Source organism: Bacillus rossius, assembly GCF_032445375.1.
Source record: "Bacillus rossius redtenbacheri isolate Brsri chromosome 9 unlocalized genomic scaffold, Brsri_v3 Brsri_v3_scf9_2, whole genome shotgun sequence".
Taxonomy (NCBI): domain Eukaryota; kingdom Metazoa; phylum Arthropoda; class Insecta; order Phasmatodea; family Bacillidae; genus Bacillus; species Bacillus rossius.
Genome location: NW_026962013.1, coordinates 7,027,219 through 7,046,928, shown reverse-complemented (window position 1 = coordinate 7,046,928; position 19,710 = coordinate 7,027,219). Strand labels below are relative to the sequence as shown.

Here is a 19,710-nt window from a genome sequence, read left to right as displayed (position 1 = left end):
TTCGCATGCACTATTCATCTAGCAAGATTGCGTCTACCCTACATATTTCAACCAGACCCGAGACAAAACACTAAAACTAAATGTGCTGTGAACTGAAAAAAGCTTGGGACTCCCTGATTTCAACACTAAATTTTTGTAATTTTAAAATGTGCGCGTTAAACAAACAATCTGACTTGTCACCTGGCATCCTCGTAATTAGCCAGGGCGGTCACAACTCTTGTTTCGGTCGCTGCCACCGTCGTGGGAAAACAAACACTCCGTCGGTTATTGGTTTACATTACCAGATTTGGTTCTGGACCTATCTCTGATCAAAATATTTAATCGCAAAGAGTGCGAAGTAGTTCACCCTTCCAATCTGTATCCAGGCGGAGTAGAGGTGGACGGGAATGGCATTTTTACTTCCAGACGGGATTCGGTCGGGAAAGATATCGGCTTATCGGGATGGGGAGCAAGAGCATGTAAATTTGTTATCTGGTAATTTCTTAAAGAACTTCCAAGTAGGTGCTGAAGTCGATAGTTTACATTAACGGTTATAAATACTATTACATAAAAATAAATATATATATATTTTTTTTAAATATTGATTTTTTTTTTTTCCCCCAGAATATCCCACCGTCAGAAATTAGTTATTCTGCTGATCACTGTGACTAAATTCCACTCATTTCTACATTCAGAATGAGTAACTACATATTTATATTGTACAAAAGAGACATTGAATATGTGTGATAATATTGTTTACTCACAATTATTATATTTCTAAAATTATTATTATTATTATTTTTTTTTTTCAGCAAAAGACCAAGAGAAGACGAGATTTCCATTTCCTACGACCCAGACAAACACCTACAATGTGATGGACTGTCGTAATTTAGTAAGGACTTTAGTTTGTGGCACAAAAACCATCGCATGGGCTCTTGTACAAGTACGTATATTCACTACTCTGTGCCTAGCATAAAGTGTTTTGTGTTGTGGGTACAGTCAAACCTCAATAATACAAACCTGAAGAGACCATAATTTTCTCACTTTGCAATAACAATGTTTGTATTGTAGAGGTTCTTGGTGAAGCACTCATAGAAGTATAACATTTGTTTTTAAATGTCTTTAATTTTATTCTCTGTGTAATTTTATCTTTGCCTTATATTGAATGTTATTTGCAATTTTTGTTTTCTATGAATATTTCACTCTAGCTTAGACGTTAATTTTATTACTTTCTATAAATATCTTTCTTGATTAAAATAATTATTAATGCTTTATTTGATATTGTCCAATGAAAATCGGTGTTACTATATTTACGTATTTATTGTTCCTTAGAGGTAACACTTAAGAGATTATTATTGATTGGAGGCTAGTCCACAAGTAATATTCCGTTTAGACTTTATTTGCGATTTCGAGCGATATATCGATGAGCTCAGAACAAGGGAACTTGAAATGTTTTAATTTTTTTTTGAAAATTTGGAAGCTTAGTTTTTGTTTGTTCGTTCGACGGCCTAGGGAGTTAGATACATCGTTAATAAGTTCCATGTAATTTGAGATTATAGAAACAAAGAATCAACGTTTAAAGTTTTAGTAGTAATTAATGAATGACGAAAACCAGGAATAATATTGATATATTTCAAGAAAACCGGTACTACTAAGTATTAGAAGAGGTAGTGACCGATTATCGAGCATGACATCAAGACCGTCGATTGGGACAGGCAACGGTAATTAGCTTGATACCAGGGAATCAAATATGTCAGTGATGCAAGAAAGAAGAGATGCCGACCCACGCCGCGAAGGAATTACAAAATTTTATCATAATTTTTATGTAATTTCTAAATCAAATTCAAAGAAAATTAATAATATTTTGCTACTTTAGTACATGCATAACACACCCTCGTATTATTCTGCAATGATATGTACATGCGAGCAGATGTATTTTAGATGAAGGAAAGTTGCTGCCTGTATCACTTACGAGAATCACCCTAAAAGTTTTAAGGGATTGAGAGAGAAAGAGGAATGGGAATATGCCATTGTGTTTTCAACTGTATTTAGGCCGTAATGAATTATTATATTTTAATTTAAATAGGGATGGGAAATTTTCAAAATTTTCGATTCGATACCGATTATCGAGTCTTGTTGCGATCATCGATTCTTATCGATTATCGATTCCAATCAATTAGGTTAAGTTATAGATTCTCATTTTCGGGATTGAAGTATAAGTTACAATGGAATCAGTAAACATACTTATTGAATACACTAAAAAAGCATTTTTCAAAATAATAAATAAATACTATTAAATTTAACACATAAAACAAAACTTTACATTACTTGAAATAAAGAAATTGAAATTACTATTCTGTAATGTGTAATGTGTAGGGCAAGCATTATTTTTTATGTGGATTATGTTTAATCCAGTTGAATATGTAATTTTGAAAAGAGAATACGTAATTTAGTAATAGGTCAGTAGTACTAATAAAAAGTGAATTGTCGTAAAGTCATCAAAATACTAACAATTTCATTGGAATACAATTTAATAAATAGTATATTAATTACTAAATGTACAATCATTAACATTTATCAATCAAACTTTAAATAGCCACAAAAAGTTGTGATTATTAAAAATATTGTAAAAAACCAGAAACTACCAAATTCAATCTTTATACCTTTGAAATAAATGACAACATAGTGAAATATCATAAAAACAACACTTTTGACAAAATAAAATTGAAAGTTCTTAAAATAATAAATGAAAACTGGCAAAGCATCTTATTAGATCACAAAGTCTTATTAGATCCTAAATTCTTATTAGATCACAAATTCTTATTTAAAAAAACCAACATTTTGACTCGTTCAGGATCTAAACGGTTCCGTTTCTGATCAACAATCAGTCCTGCAGTGCTGAATAATCGCTCGGAATGTACAGTTGAAGGTGGAATGCAAAGAAATTTCTTTGACAGTTTTTTTAAACATGGGTACTTGGTATTTTCTTTCCAATACTGGAAAACGTTGGTACTTGAATTTTGAATAGGTTCTTCCAAGTAAACATTAATCTCATCTTCAACTGATGCGATGTGGCTTACACTTGGGGCAGTCTTCATTATGTTTGAGTAAAATGTCCACATACCATGGCTTTCCATTGCTTGGCTGGATGTTTGCGGCACAGACTGAGAGAAAAGCAACAAAATTTTCAAAATTAAAAATTAAAAATGAACAAACAAATGTGTCAACATAAAACAGCAGAAGTAGACAAATAAGAATACACTTAATGAATTACAAGGAAATTAGCACCTAACTTACCTCAGTTTCAGGTTGTTTCAAACAGATAGTTTTTCTTGCTTCTTCAATCAAAAAAACTTTCGCTTTTGTGACATTACCGTCCTGCACAAAAACATGGTGTTTAAATCGTGGGTCCAGTAATGTTGCAACTGCGTACAACATATTCTCTTCAACATCAGAATACTTCAAAGTTATGGCAGCAAGCATATCATTTTTGATGCCCTGTACACCTGATCCAGTAGGTGCTGGTTTCCTTAGCTCTTCAGTAGAACTGTTGATTATAGGTATGACTTCTGAGGCTGTCACACACTGAGTACTTACAGCCAATGTTGCATGGTTGAAAATACTTAAAAGGTTTACTACATTTGTCATCAGGTTCCATTCTGCTGATGAAAAAGTCACAGGTAACTGCAGAGTTGCTGATGCTAAAGAAACAGACTGTTTTTGCTCAAGTAAGCGCTGTAGCATATGGAGAGATGAATTCCAACGCGTTGGTTCATCCTGGATAAGTTTATGTTTTTTCATTTTCAGCGTGGCTTGAGCCTTCTTTAACTCTTTTGTCGCCTTACAAGAATGTTTGAAATGGCCAACTATGCGACGACCGTTGGCAATCAGATTATTTACATTCTTGTTGTTCAGTAGCCCTTCCTTTACAACAAGCTGCAGGGTATGTGCTAGGCATGGCAGATGTTCATATTCGGATGATTCTAGGCCAGCAGTTATGTTCCTGGCATTGTCTCTTACAATGGCAACAACTTTAGATTGCAGCTTCCATTCTTCAAGTGTTTCTGTGATAAAATTGCACAAATTGTTCCCTGTGTGAGATAATTCAGGAAAGGGAATAACCCCAATGTTGAGGTGTTGCAAGACAAAATTGGAATCAACAAAATGCACAGTTAGACCAAGATAATCGTCATTGGCTGTTGAAGTCCACATATCTGTTGTAAGACTCACATGTTCAGCTTCGTCCAACTTTTTGTTCACATTTTCCCTACATTCTTGGTACATGTGTGGTACAACAGTATTTGAAAAATGTTTTCTGCTGGGCAAAACATACCTAGGCTCAAGGAATTTGACAAATTCTGTGAATCCTCTGTCTTCAACCATGCTAAAAGGACGATTGTCTAAGCACATCATTCTACCTATGTGCTGAGTTATTGATTTTGCACGAGGATCAGTGGACTTGAATTGTGCAGTTTTATCAATAAATGATTGTAATGTAGGCTGGTATTGACTTTTAGGAGTTAGCCTATACTGGTTTGGTGTTCTTGATGAAATATTCGTTTGGCCAACTTTCTCAGCATGCCTCGGGGACACTGAACCGCTGCCTCTCGATGAATCAGTAGCAGTAGGCCTAACATCTGAATTTGATGACAATGGCAAGGTTGTCTCTGAAGAACAATTTTGTGCTGAACTATCATCTATTTCATTTTCTTCAATCTCGCTCAATTCCGATGAATGTAGCCTTTGTTTCTTCGTCTCATGAACGTAACTCCCATGCTTGTTTTCGAGATGTTTTTTCATGTTTGTTGTAGTTTTAGATTTACCGCCACGTGAGATTGTACATTTACAGATTTGACATATTGCGTAGCCAGAATTTTGTCGGTCGATGACAAAGTATTTCCACACTTCACTAGACATCACGTAAATAAAAATGTTATTTTACTATTCGTATTGCGCTAACATTACCCAACATTCAAACAAAGAAGCATCACTGGAAACAAAAGCATGTAAGAAAATTTCTACAGTTGCCGTACTGGTAACTTACTGGAATGAAAACGTGTTTCAAAAACGTCCATTGAAATTTTATGTTTAAGTTGCGTAATTAACTGGTGATTTAATGTTTACTGTTATTAAATAAATTACGGAAAATACGTAACTCGTAAAATGTTACGGGCTATGGCCACATTATTCTTGCATTTTATCGTTAAGTAATTGAGAATAAGATCTGTACCGGAAGTTGGCAAACCTGTGAAAGTTCATGTATAGACAAATGCTGGTTAACAAAAAAAATCATTGACGAAAATAAATATGCAACAACGCAAGTGAATAAATACACTAGAAACGTAGAAAACGTGGCACACTTCTCAGTAGAATCTTGAAATTTTGTGCACATGGCTACCAATGTGGGTGTATTCAGCAAGTAAAAGTTGGGCTACAATTTCTTTATACGATAACACTGCGTTAATAAATAAATAACCCTAAATGCACAGTACGAAATCGCCAACCTCCGTTCCCGCTTACGGGATTGTGGCAACTGAGCTGTGGTAAGCTATGTTATATTTCATTTATTATTTATTATATCGTTTATGGTTATTTATTTAGTTGTAAAACTGACTAAAATTACTGCAACGACAGCGATGAACCGCTGCTAGGCAGCACTTTACGTCTACATCCTGCAGAATTTTAATAATCGGTGATTTTCGCCGATCCTCGATTATCGATTATGTATCAAAAAATCGGGGTATCGAAGAATCGACGGATCGACTTTCCCATCCCTAAATTTAAAGTTATTTTTTAGGATTACCACAACTGCAATAAAAATTTTTGTGTAATGTCAAAAATCTCTTGATGTGTGATCGTGTCTTAACAAAGGCAAATCGTAATATTAATATTACAGGATAAACAGTAAACCGTAGTTACAGCGTTAATAACTGTTGAAACCGAGATGGCGTCTGTCTGTTCCCATCTCTTCCCTCTTAATGGTTTTGGTCTTGACAGCAAAATACATACATACCTATATGTATGTGTGTGTGTGTATATGTGTATATGTTTGGCGTGCTCAGGGAACCGGGGAGGAGATGAATTCGATGAAGCTGCTCCAGCCGAGGGAGACGACCGTGTTCATCCGCGTGATGAAGTGGGCGATGAAGTCCATGGACGTGTTCACCCTGAGCACGACCCCTGTCGTCATGGGCGCGATGCTGTCCAACCAGAGGGTGGTACCCTCCGTGCCACCGCGGCCGGAGTACGAGGAGAAGGAAGTTCTGGAGCACCTGTCGGGTGTGGCAAGTGGCTTCCGTGCAAGACCTCTTAAGAGGCCACTGCAGTGTTTCAGGGGCACTACGCAACCTGCGTTAACCTCACAAGATTCAGTGCCATTTTCATTTTGCTTGTAACTTATTAACTAATATAGATTTCGCAAATGACGCTTGCTTGATATGTAAGACAACGATGCTCTTATCAAAGCCCCTTTCTTCAAAAACGTGCAAAAAATTATGGTTTCAAACCTAGACGATACACTTATGCATATTAGTAAAGGTTAGTACAAAACCATAATTTATACACGTTTTTGAAGAAAGGGGCTTTGATAAGAGCATCGTTGTCTTACATATCAAGCAAGCATCATTTTGAAAAATCTATATTAGTTAATTAGTTATAAGAAAAATGAAAATAACATTGAATCTTATGAGGTTAACGTGGGTTGCGTAGTGCCCCTGAAACACTGGAGTGGCCTCTTAAGAAATTAACTTACTGAGATTTTCTGCTTAAAAAGCAGCAAATATTTTACACATTAAAACCTCATCCATTCAGCTACATAAGTTTTCCATAGTTGGTTTGGGGGGTTTAAATTATTCTTCTTCTACCGAGACGATCCAGGTTCGATTTTTGACAAGGTCAAACCTGATTTTTTCACTAGGGGGAAATGTATATTTTGCAATGAACTAGTGCACTCCTATTTCCACAACCCATTCGCTCCATCAAATTGACAGTCTCATCACGTTTATCTTCAGCATTCCTAATGACATCGATGCAGACATGCAGTTAGGCCTTATTTATCATTTGCTACTATTTACTTCAATTTACATGCAATTACTAGAGACAAAATTATATAGTGAATTGGGATAAAAACCAAAATGTCACCGAAAAGCACATATACACTATGAAATGCAGGTTAATACACCTCAAAGCACCAAAATGCAACTAAAATCATAAAATTAATCAGCATTTATAACCAAAGATGAACTAAAATCCACTAAAACCTAATTTGTTAATGTAATAAATTCAATAAATGTAATTTATTTAGCAGAAAATTTGTATCAAACTTTATGTACAAAAAAAAAAATTGAAACATTTTTCTTCCCCCCCCCCCCCCCCCCCCCCCCCCTCCCCTTGCAACTGTTATTAGTAACTAAGTTTTATGCTATCACGTATTTTCCAAACATGCAAATACTTTCCAATTTATTTTATTTGTTCCTAATACTTAAACATGCTTACTAAAAATTATTTTTAAGAGTGCAATATATATTAGTCAAAATCTTTTAAGTGCCATATTTGTTTAATATAATGCTATAGTTATAAACAAACATAATTTTATAAAAAAAATTGAAACAACAACACCAAAATTACTGGTTTTTATATGAGAAATTAGACTTGTCCCTAGCGAATACAAAGTCATGTAAAACCGAAAAGTCACTGATTTAATTTTTGCATATCACTAGAGATCCTGGTAAAAAAATATTAGACTTTCTTGTGTCGCCGAGAGCACGCAGATCTAATTCGGTGATGTCTCGCGGGACAGTTCACGAAGCTGGACTCGCAGAGCCTCCAGGAGCTGTTCTCGGCCACCATCGAGTTCGTGGTGGACCGCATCTACCAGAACCCGCCGCTGCAGATCCTGGTGAGCTCGTTCCTGTCCTACCCCACCACGTCGCCCGTCTTCGCCAAGGTGATGGTGGAGCACCTGCTGGGGCACATGGGCGAGATGGGCCACAACATCGAGCGCAGCGGCCTGTACTACCGCATCTTCCGCCTGGTGTTCGGCAGCGTCACCCAGCTGCCGCAGAAGAACGAGCACATGCTCCGCCCCCACCTGCACCACATCGTCAACAAGTGAGCGCCCGGGGGCCGGCTCGGCGTCCCGGATCTCCCCCCGGTGGACGCTGCCGTGATCCCGCTGCTCTCTAGAGCCACTCCCGTTTCAAGCTCGCGTTAACAACCAGCATCCACTAATGGGGTCGGACAGACCTCCCCCAACAGTAACACGAGGTGGACATTGCCATGATCCGGCTGCTCTCTAGGGCACTCCCTTTAAAAGTTCGACACTAAGAACCAACGTCCACTATCAGAATATGTTCCCCACCTGTTATTTATTTTGAAATGCATTGAACCTTTTTTTTTTTTTTTTGTGAAATTTTTGTGAAACATGTTAAGTAATATGTACATTATTTTGTGGGAGAAATTAGAGGGGAAAAATTTATTTTCCAATGTGCCATCACCCAGACTAAAAAATTATTTATTTTGGATGTTGTTTTAGTGCATAGTCATACACACTATAAAAAAGCGTAGAGCCTATGCAAGGTTCTGTTTGAACTAGGCCATCAATTAGGATGGGAATGTTGTGTTTTCAGTACAGTAGAACCTCGTTTTCGCATATCTCACGGGACTAGGAAATAAATGCTAAAATGTAAAAAAAGAAGGAAGTGTTAAAAAATAATTTTTATTCTCTCTATGATGGGGAAACATTAAGCAAATTTTTATGGTGAGATTTTCTTACATAATTCATTTATGGTCATTGTTAATAATCACGTGTTAACATTCAAATAATTGCAGAATTTTGTATCAGAAATAATTCTATTAAAACAACACAACTATTTTCACGATTGTTTACGGTTAGGAAAAATAATTCAGATGCAATGTTTGGAAATTCAATGCTGCCAAGTTAAAACGAACATCGCCGAACATGCATGAAAATTCCATATTGACAGGTATTTGGTACATTGCTTTAAAATTTATTTTAATAAGGGCTCGGTAATTCACTATTTGTTTATATAAAAACACCATTATTCAAATCTATTTTCATGCAAATACATTAAAGTTTAAAGGGGAGAAATATCAAAATGAACTTAGTTTTCATGTTCACGTCACCAAAGTTTTAGTTCATGGCCGTATGGTTCACCATCGCAAATGGCACAAATAAAATGCAAGTTGTTTTCATTGGCAAATAAAGCAGCCATGTCCATAAGCACATACAGTAACGTATAATCAATAAACTTAATACTATTCGCTATAAATTTTTATTTTTCTGTCTAAACTTTTCTGATGGTTTGTTAGTAAGTGCAGCGTTGTTGCAACGTTAATTACAGGAAATGTTATCACATAAAGCGGGCAAGTAATGCATTAGTACTGTGGGGAAAATGACGGTGCAAGTAAAAAAAATATATGTTAAATCACTGGAATTCATAATATCCGGGTACGTAAAAATTAGGTTCTAGTGTATTTCTTTTACAAAATGACTGGCACATTATTTCTAAATAAAAATTAATAAAGTAAATTTGTGATTTTGTTCATGAAAGTCTGGGAGATGTTATTACGGTACATATTTGTGTGGACACCCCACATTTGAATTATAGTAGTCTATTCTATTACCCTACCTCCCAGAAATCTACAACCTATAAATTAGCCAAGGTTTGAATTTTATAAACTGATAACTAACTGCCTTGTGAGTATGCGAGCATTGTGTAGGGTTGCTAAGTTTTTTCTTTGTACACAGGTGTATGGATCTGGCGATGACTGCGAAAGAACCGTACAACTACTTCTTGGTGTTGCGAGCTCTTTTCCGCTCCATTGGCGGCGGAAGCCACGACCTTCTGTACCACGAGTTCCTACCGTTGCTACCGAGTCTCTTGCAAGGTAAGGGCTGACTGTTGGACGGGTGAGGAGTCTGAATCTGGGACCGACGGACTGGTGATGGAAGAGTCCGCTGACATGCTGACGAACCAGCCAATTAATGGAAAATTGTTTAACAAGTCTTATTCCTCTAAACATTTACTATAGTAAATTCAATGAAAGTACTTTATTTAGCATGAAGAGTATACAAAAAAAAAGATTAAATGCAAAAAATCAATTTCTTTTTGTTTAATCTTGCTTCTCTTATTAGTAACACCTTTACATTTATAACATTGTCACATTTTACAAATACATAAAAATTTGTTTATTTGTTTTCATTTTTCTGAGTAAATCTGCCCAAATGTGCGTAGTACATATTATTTTACTGTAAAAGTGCATCATGTGTAAGTAAGAATGTGTTTTTTTTTTCCCCCTCTTTTTTAAAAATGAATGTGATCTTAAAATCTTACCCCTAAATATAGTTATGTCTCATCCTTAGTTTTACAGTGTGGGCATTTACTCTCTCTCTTTCCAATGCACAAGTTCTGCCATTAGAGCTGTCCGTGTTTCGGTGTGCCCTGTTGCCAGTTATACGTCATAGAGCACAAAGTTTTTAAGACACGATGTAATGAAAAATATTTTAACCGTATCTGGAACATACTGTATTTTCTAAAGTGAATTTGGAATGAGAAAGTTTTGTAAATGCGTTGCTCATGTAAAATAATGATTGCTGTTTAGCATTGAATTATGCTATAAAACTGCAATGATACCGTTGATGGACACTTACACTCTGCACTGCAATCTCAAGAGTGTGGGACAGCGGCTGTTTTGTAACGAACGGCGTCTGTGTTCCGTGTGCCGCAGGGCTGAACAACCTGCAGAGCGGGCCCCACAAGCAGAACATGAAGGACCTGTTCGTGGACCTGTGCCTGACGGTGCCGGTGAGACTCAGCTCGCTGCTGCCCTACCTGCCCATGCTCATGGACCCCCTGGTGTCTGCGCTCAACGGATCGCAGACGCTCGTCAACCAGGTGAGGGACGCGGGCTCGACTCGGTGACCGGCCGGGGGACGAGATTTTTTTGTGGTTTTATTGTTAGGTCAACTTAGTTGAAACAAGTGTAGTCTTTGCTGTTTTAAACTTTAAAAAACTAAATGTGTACAGTGACTTTAAAAAAGGACCATTTGTATATATTTCTCATTTGTTTGTGCTCGGAGCGTGGACATGTAACAGTGTTTATCTTTTTGTTGTTGGTTGGATGCGGACGAAACTTTCTCCTTGCTTGTGTGTCCAACAAAGGACAGTAAAAATTAAGATGGCCGCCTAGACACAAGTTGGTGCTGGGCGCTGCTAGAATTCACCAATTTTCGGGTGAATTCTTTAACTTCCGTAGTCACGGAACAAAATGATAAAAAGTTTCAGCTATTCAAAAAAATTATAAAATGTTTACTGGTAAAAGACAAATAATCAAATCGTTGTTTGATTTTCATTCTAATTAAAACTCTGTTTATTAATTAAGAAAGCACAATTAACAACAAAAATGACACTTGTCAATTAATGCTTACTTAAACATCATATCATTTTGACTAATTCATGAAGCACTTTTACAATATATTGATTTTGTAAAACAAACATGGCTAACTACTGGGAACAATAAAAATAAATCAGCAAGTATACATGCGTTTGAAAATTGTCATAATGTAAGAATTAGTTACTGATAACATTTGCAGTATTGAAAAAAAAATTCCAGTCTACATTTTGGTACCAACTCCATGCTAAGTAATTTACATTCATTTGACTTTAATATGTATGTTAAAAGATTATGTTTTTGTGATATGAGTTTTAATTAAATTGCTAATTAATTTCATGTTTTTTTGTTGCATTTTTTTTGCTTTATGGCGTATTAACTTGCATGGTGTTTTTTGAAGTATAGTGTTTTGTTTTAAAGTTTTATGTTTTTTTTTATTCATCAAAATTTGTGTGCATTTTGTTTAGATTATGTGTTTTGTGTCTGATGTTTTGGCCTTGTGAGTTTTATGTTCTGTGGAGTGCAGTGGCGTAGCCCCAGGTTTTGTCTATGGGGGGGTGCCCCCCCCCCCCCCCCCCCCGGGAAAATTTGGATTTTAAGGTGTAAAATAGTGCTATTACAGCAGTTTTCGGTACTTAAATTTAAATATTGTGATGGTAAAAAAATTTTATTAATTTTAATATGAAATTTGTTTGAGTGATGAATAAGAAATTAATTAAAGATTTGTTGCTGGGGGGGGGGGGGGGGGGGGGGGTTGAACCCCTAAAACCCCCACCCTGGCTACGCCCCTGGTGGAGTGCTGTGATGTTGTCGGTATTGTTAGTGGTTTAGTCGTGGTGTGGGCCATGCTCTGCTTGAACGTAAGGAATGAGCGTGTGTATGTGTGCGTTGTGCAGGGGTTGCGCACCCTGGAGCTGTGTGTGGACAACCTGCAGCCGGACTTCCTGTACGAGCACATCCAGCCGGTGCGGGCGGAGCTGATGCAGGCGCTGTGGCGGACGCTGCGGAACCCCAACGAGCAGGTGGCCCAGGTGGCGTTCAGGTGAGGGCGTGCTGTTTGGACTTGTGATGTTTTTAAATTTGTGTAAATGTGTTGGGACTTTGAGACACATTGCTTGTATCAAGACTGTGTTTGAACTTCCCGCGCCACTAGCTGGCAGTGCCGGCAACTGGTCAGTCTTTCGGTATCGCGCCGCCGCGGTAAGTCGTTCCGTCACGAAGATGTTGTTTATCAGTCCACGGTTGAAACACGTGCTTAAGGGACCCGCCTCGTCAGGGGCGTGTGTGTGTGTCGGCGAGGCGGGATGACGAGCGCGACGCTCGCTGGTGCTTCTAGCGCGGTGTCACCTCTGGACTGGCGCGCAGTCTTCCCATCGTGCACAGGACAACTGTGAAACTTGAGCGGTGACCGTAACATTATATGGCGGAGAAATGAAGATAAAGGTGTAATGCAAGTCCCTTAAGTGCTTTCAATGATCTGTACCGGTTGTTTTACGCCTAAAAATTACTCTGAAAACATCCGTTTTAGCGTTTAAAAACTTAATCCGAAATCAAAAGTACTTTTCGGCCCTCGGCGAACTCTTAAATGCTTTTCGTAAGCAGACCCCCACTCGGATATCTTGAGTAGTTTTTAAATTGCGTTGTTTTTCCTGAAGCTCTGTGCACCGCATGTGTACCCGGATAGGCGGAGCCCTTAAACACTCCACAGATAGAGGCAACATTCTATAAAGTTTAGAAATTTCCAATGTTGTTGGTTTAATTTTTAAGGCTACAGTTTATTCATGAAGGTAGTGCAATATTGAAAACCTATGAATCGGACAAAAAAATGCAGTATGTCCATAAAACAATGTCCCAGTTATAAATGTTAATAGTATTAACTGTAAGCGTTGTAGAACTTTGGTTCAAAGTCACAATTAAAGAGTAACTCTTAACATTTATAGATAAGCGCATGCATGAGTACTGCTTTGTTTCTCGCTTGCAGCGCCACCTACGCAAGGTGACTCCTGAGGATAAAGCATTTTGTGTTCTGTAATTTGCTAAGAGTATAGTATCTGTAATTTCAGCCCTCCTCATTGAAGTCTCATTGTACGAGAGTTGTTGGACGTCTAAGTCCCAGACCGTTGGATTGGTCGTAATGTTTGAGGCGACAGAGCTCTTTTTCGTTGGCCTCCACGTTCGCCTGACACACAACGCCATGCGAATTTTCCTTTGGGTCTATATAAAAGATTGTGTCTACGTTCTGCCGATATCTAATGATTTGCCAGAGTTGAGACACAGAATTGAAGAGGCTAATTGCTTTTGTTACTCTGGACGTGTTAACCAAAGTGTGGGTGGAATCGTACTTTAGGTTGGATGTGTGCCGTGTAACTAAAGGTGCTCATACTGGACATTTGTAAGAAAAACTAGGTTAGTTTACCTTTAATTTTATGTATGATTTGTTGCAAATAGTCTAAATAATTAAAGTGTTATAATATACCATTGAAAATGGAACGGCTGAACTGAGAACTGAGAGCCAGAACTGACCCATCACTAATTAATATTGAGCTTTCATTAAAGCAAATGGAGTGCCTTCTTTTGATTTTTACAATTAACCAACTTGGTTGAAGCAAAACATAAACAAAACAAAAAATAAATCTAAATATTTAGTTGAGTGAACTTTGAATTTTCCAATGTTTTAAAGCTTTTCAACGAATGTGAAGCTTACGACAGACGCGAAGCTTTGCATCACAACTGAAGCTTCAGATGAAACGAATGGCGAATTTTGTGGTGAAGTCAAATCAAATGTTAAAAAAACAGCTTCGATTGATTCGTGTAGTCGTAGCTTCGCACAGGCCTGCTGTTCATGATTGTGGGAACTTATAAAACCATGCCTTGTCAGTGAAATGCCTGTATTCCTGCATACGAGGGAGCCATTAAACTGTGTGACCGGGCGCTGAACTGTTGTGCAGGGTGCTCGGTAAGTTTGGCGGCAGCAACCGCAAGATGATGATCGAGCCCCAGAAGCTGTACTACAACGAACACCCGTCTGCTCTTCCGTCGTTGTTCGTGTACTTTGTGGATCACAACCATCCCGTGCACTTGTGTGTCGACAAGGCAAGTGAGATGTAGATTACATCGTATCACTAGGGACGAGATTACATGTTTGTTTTTTTAGGCTGATTTAATTTTTAAAAACTGGATATTTTTGGAGTTACCGTGTGTGTGTGTTTTGTGTTTTGTTTTTTTAAGAATTCTGTTTATTCATAACTGTAGCACATCATTAAACAAATATGGCTCTTAAATGATTTTGATTAATATATATTGCACTTTTAAAAAATGATAATTTTTAATCATCATGTTCAACTATTCGGAACAATAAAAATTGATTGTTTGTTAGGAAAATGTACCATCATAATGTAAAGCTTGAGTTACCAATTATTAATTATTTCCAGTCTTTTTGGTACTTACATTTTTTTGTACAAATTTCCTGATACATGAATTACATTTATTGAATTTACTATGTATGTTAAAATACTATGGTTTTTTTTAGAGTTAATTTTTGGTTCAAAATGCTGACTAATTTCATGATTTTAGTTGCATTTTGGTGCTTTATGGTGTACTAATTTGCATTATGGTGTTACATGGTGTATTGTAATGCTTTTCTGTGTTATTTCTGTTTTATTGCAATTTACCATTTAATCTTTTCCCTACCTACTAATAAAACTGATATCCGCACAGGCCTAGTAATTACTATGAATATTACTGATCTAGAAATAGGGATTTTGAAGGTATCATGCACATTCTGAACATTTTAATCCACAGTGGTATTAGAGCAAAATAATTAATTTTCAGTTTCAAGTGTTAACGTGTTCTGCAAGCCTCGTGTGTTTTGTTGCAGATCATAGACACAGCCTATACAGGTTTGAAGACCAGCACGACTGACCTTTTCTACAAGAGACAGTGTTGGGAAGTTGTTAAGTGCTACTTGGTGGCTTCGCTTCACCTGGATGACGACGAGATTTCCATGGAGAAAATATTCATGCATCCAAGGTGATCAAATATTTTTATGAAAAATATTCTGGTTAATTAAGAGGATTTTAGTGTACACACATTCATAATGTAATACTAGTGATGGGATTTTTGATACTTCGATACCTTCGATACTTGGCGGTATCGAAAAGTATCGAGTATCGAAACTGTAAGTTCGATACATTTTTTCGATACCGGAATGCTTGTTCATTTGTATTGAATTAAGTTTTGAGTCGCCATCGTACAAAATACTACAGTAGAACCTCGATACGTTCTCGTTTCATACATTTTCCCGTGTCATACGCCGATTAATTTTGGTCCCGCCGAAAGTACTACTATATTTACAATGGTTAACTTTCCCGGAACATACACTTATAAAATCATTAATTTCCCGTTTCATACGTTTTTACAAAGCGGAAAAATCCTAAAAATCACAAATTTTTTTTGTTAGATATATTCCTCCTGATAAATTACGTTTTAATTAATGCTTTTATTTTGAAAAACGTTCATTGTTTACCTTTGCAAACGTAAGAAAATAACTTTATCGCACCATAGATATGGATAGTATCAGGAAGACTGTGCACTTCGCTAGTAGCATCTATGGCCAGCATCAAGCGAGACTAGTGGCACAAACTGGCAATGATTATGAAAATGGTGCACACGCTTTAACAAGGCATGGATCTCATATTTTGTGTATTTATATAGTTTAAAACTAATTTATGTTATTTGTAATAATTTTACTTAATGGGAAAATATTTTGCCCTGGAGTATCGAAAGTATCGAAGTATCGAAAGTATTGAACTGAAAAAACAATACAGAATCGAGTATCGAAAGTGTGGTATCGTCCCACCTCTATGTAATACCTATCATTTATATTTGGAATCATCATACTTGTACACGTACAGGCATACAGTATAAACATTTTTTTTTATTTCTGCTGTTTAGGAACACAAATAATGATTTATATAAGTTCAATTCAACTGCTGTTATTATACTACTCTGTGATAGATACTTCTTTGTCCAGGAATGGGTAACTAAGGTCAACTGAAACATTCTATAATTCAAGTTTTGTTTTAAAAAAAGAATATGGAGTACTGAACGTTTCAGAATATTGCTGACACAATATGTTTTAATGAACATATTTCATAAAAAATAAAATTACAGAAATCTCCTTTTTTAAAAACGTAATTGTTCTAAAAATAAAATCATAAAATCTTGTCTCTAGCAATCACCAATTAGACTAACTTTTTAAAGCTTAAATTGGTGTGTTTTATATAATAAGATAGTTTCTTAAATAGTGCATAGTACCTATACAAATATTTTATAAGTGTTTAGCATTGAATGGTTTCTGGCACTTACATGTGCTATTTTCAGCTTCAGCGATCCCAACTGTAAGATAACTCCTATTCAAGGTATGCCTTACAAATCTCAAGAAAAGCAGGCCCGAGCAACATATCAGAAAGCTATTGCAGGTTAGAGTCAAATGTTATTTTTATTTTACTTTCCTCTGTCCTTGAAAATTAAGTTATTTATATATTTTGAGGATCTGTTTAGTAATGACTAACTGCTTGTTTTCAAAATATATACTTGTACTCTAATTGATTATTTTTAGCAAGATTGCTGCAATTTACATTTATTTAAGCATTTTGTGATGAGTATGTGCTTACGAAAACCTAATTCTTTGGATACCTTGATTTGGTTTCTTTCACTTGAGTTAGTCTTTTCAGTTGTTTTGTGCTGACCCTGTAATTTCTGAATGAGTGTTGTTTTATATTATACTATAAATTAATATGTTATGTTTAGTAAAAGTCATCTACAGTGTGAAGTGGTAAAAAGTTTCAGCAATTCAAAAAATTATAAAATGTTTACTGGTAAAAGACAAATAATCAAATCATTGTTTGATTTTCATTCTAATTTAAAAAAACCTGATTTAACATACCCTTATCAAGAGAGTTACTTTAATCTGATCATCAAAAACTAATTTTGTCCTGTTAAATACAGGAAAATCCTCTTAACAAAATATTTTTTTTTTTTTTTAAATTAGTTACTGAGAAAAGATTGTCAAGACATTGTTCAGTATTCTACTGGTGGCCTTATCAAACAAAGTGTCTTGTACTGTCTACTTCAGGAGGTAATCTTTATTTTGTGTTTCTGTTTCACCTTGCAGCAATGCTTACTGCTGCTGCGACCAAAGACATGAGACCGGTGGTTCTCTCCACCATGGTGCTCCTTATCAGCTATTACTCCATGGTTGCCATATCACAGCAGGCAGGTGAGTTGTTTCACCACCAAAATTGTTTCATATTTCTGTGAATGACACCGTGGTGTGTTAATAATTGTAAAAGTGTCACCTTGTTTTATCACATTGCAATGTGTAATTGTGGAGAGTAGACCATACTGTAAATAACTTTTTACTTTTTACAATGGCTCATAATTCATACTGTGCGGTTTTTGAGCACTGAGTAGGCCCTCAAAGAGTATGGCTCTCACTTTTTCTGGTTCTCTAAAGCTTTTTGTAGGTCTTTATCTCACAAATTGACTTTGCTCCACCCCCAACACTTCCCACTCTTCACCTTCCACAGGTTATCACTCCTGTTTGTTTCTTGCTCTGTTACTTCATTCTTCAATGCTAAACTTTTATCTTACTTGCTATCTGCCCCATCCTTTGGTAATATCCTTCTTTAACCTACTCCATTCTTTCTTATGTTATCTTTAACGTTGCTTTACCCTACCATTTGCATTCTCCACCTGTACTGATTCTTGGGTTTTTTGCTTTTCCTTTTCTTTCTCATTTCTTACAAATTTTTACCCATTCCACTGTTGTACCATTTCAACCAAAGAAACTGTAGGGAAAGTTTTATTTTTTCTCGAAAAACAGATGCCTTTAACCAATTATTTAAATTGTGACTTCTGAGGTTGTGACCTTTTGATTGCCTAGGTAGGTGGGTAGTGTACTGGATTCAGCAGTGACTAGGTATTTAAATTTACTACATTGGTTTGATGAATATAAAAAATTTCTACGCCGGCTTAGCTACTTACTTAACGAGCATAAGACCACTTACTTTCAGACCACTGATCGAGTAATGAAGGTCCTTATGTATATAGTCTGGAACACCAAATTTATAACAATTTATATCTTTTATAAATAAATTAATCACAATTTTTAAATGAACACACGCTTTTTTATTTTCTTCTGTTTATCCTCCTCTCCATTTCGTGTAATAACAACCGTTTTCTTTTTTTCTTAACCAAAGATTATATCAAGTGCCATAGAGCAAAATTTGTTTCTGCATATCACAGTATGTACTAATTTTATACAATAAACATAATTACAATTTTGATGCTCATTAACCAAACCAATTAACATAAGATACTCTGTATGAGTGCAACAGTACAGTAGTTTCAACCTTCGTGCTTGCCTGCACGATGCGCCGTTTGACGGACCGCCCGCCCCGGCAGAGGACTGTGTGAGAGGGAGGGGCCGGTTGCAGGCCCGTTCTCGACGACCAGCAAGCAGACGGAGGGCATGGACCCCCTGGTGCTGATCGACGCCCTGGCCGACGTGATGGGCAGCGAGGAGAAGGAGTGGTGCAAGTCGGGCCACCTGACCCTGGTGCTCGTCCTGGAGACTGCCAACGACCTCCTCGGCTCCTTCCAGAGGGTCAGCGCCTCTTCCGTACTAACACGAGCGCTCACTGAAGATGCACTGAGTCAGTGGCGGATCTAGACGTTTACCTCGGAGGGGGGCACTGTACTAGGATTTCAGAATAGCCAGAGAAAAAAAGGACTTAAAATTACTAAATTTGTATTTAATCTACTCACACTACACATAACATCCAACCACCAGATTTTTTATGATTCCACAAGAAATTCATTAATTTATATTACAATGTTTTATTGGTTTCAGAAACAAATCATTTTTGTCTGCAATATTAATGCAGCAGACAACTGGTTTTTCGGGGGATGCCGCCCCTTGGATCCGCCACTGCACTCAGTCACCTTAAAACCAATCCCGAATAGAAATGATGATCCAGGAACTTACCAGTTCTGATTCAAAATTATTCTGATCCCAATATATTGCATTAACGTATAAAATTATTCAAAATGTTGTGGGATTTAATGTGGTGATTCTTAAAACAACTACATATGCAATATACACATAAATTTCAAGTTTAACAAACTGTTAATAGTGCGAAGGAGAGGTGGGCACTTATTTTCCTGTTGAATCATTGACTTTGCTGAAATTACGTGCAGTATCCTCTTTTATCGCATAATTGTCACACTCGCGTAATCGTCGCAACTATATTTGAG

General features: G+C 36.7%; 2 protein-coding genes across 2 annotated transcripts in view; one reads left to right on the top strand and one right to left on the bottom strand.

Annotated features, from left to right (window-relative positions):
- LOC134542790 (transformation/transcription domain-associated protein) overlaps positions 1-19,710 on the top strand; it is a 139,569-nt gene that overhangs the window by 25,371 nt on the left and 94,488 nt on the right. Inside the window, 11 exon segments of the mRNA XM_063387317.1 lie at positions 792-922; positions 6,042-6,263; positions 7,778-8,088; positions 9,749-9,888; positions 10,729-10,895; positions 12,288-12,433; positions 14,340-14,484; positions 15,269-15,420; positions 16,774-16,871; positions 17,567-17,671; positions 18,891-19,060. Coding sequence (XP_063243387.1) covers positions 792-922; positions 6,042-6,263; positions 7,778-8,088; positions 9,749-9,888; positions 10,729-10,895; positions 12,288-12,433; positions 14,340-14,484; positions 15,269-15,420; positions 16,774-16,871; positions 17,567-17,671; positions 18,891-19,060 — 1,787 coding nt within the window.
- Positions 1,914-5,308, bottom strand: LOC134542792 (zinc finger BED domain-containing protein 4-like). The gene is made up of 2 exons (XM_063387321.1): positions 3,277-5,308; positions 1,914-3,143 (listed from the first exon to the last, which is right to left on the bottom strand). The coding sequence occupies exons 1-2, from the start codon at positions 4,894-4,896 to the stop codon at positions 2,790-2,792; spliced, it is 1,974 nt and encodes a 657-aa protein (XP_063243391.1). The 5' UTR covers positions 4,897-5,308; the 3' UTR covers positions 1,914-2,789.

Excerpts from the sequence above, each read along its gene's own strand:
- LOC134542792 (XM_063387321.1), bottom strand. The coding sequence starts at position 4,896 with ATGTCTAGTGAAGTGTGGAAATACTTTGTCATCGACCGACAAAATTCT. Across the intron at positions 3,144-3,276 it reads TGAAACAACCTGAAACTGAG|TCTGTGCCGCAAACATCCAG; the intron begins GTAAGTTAGGTG and ends CTTTTCTCTCAG.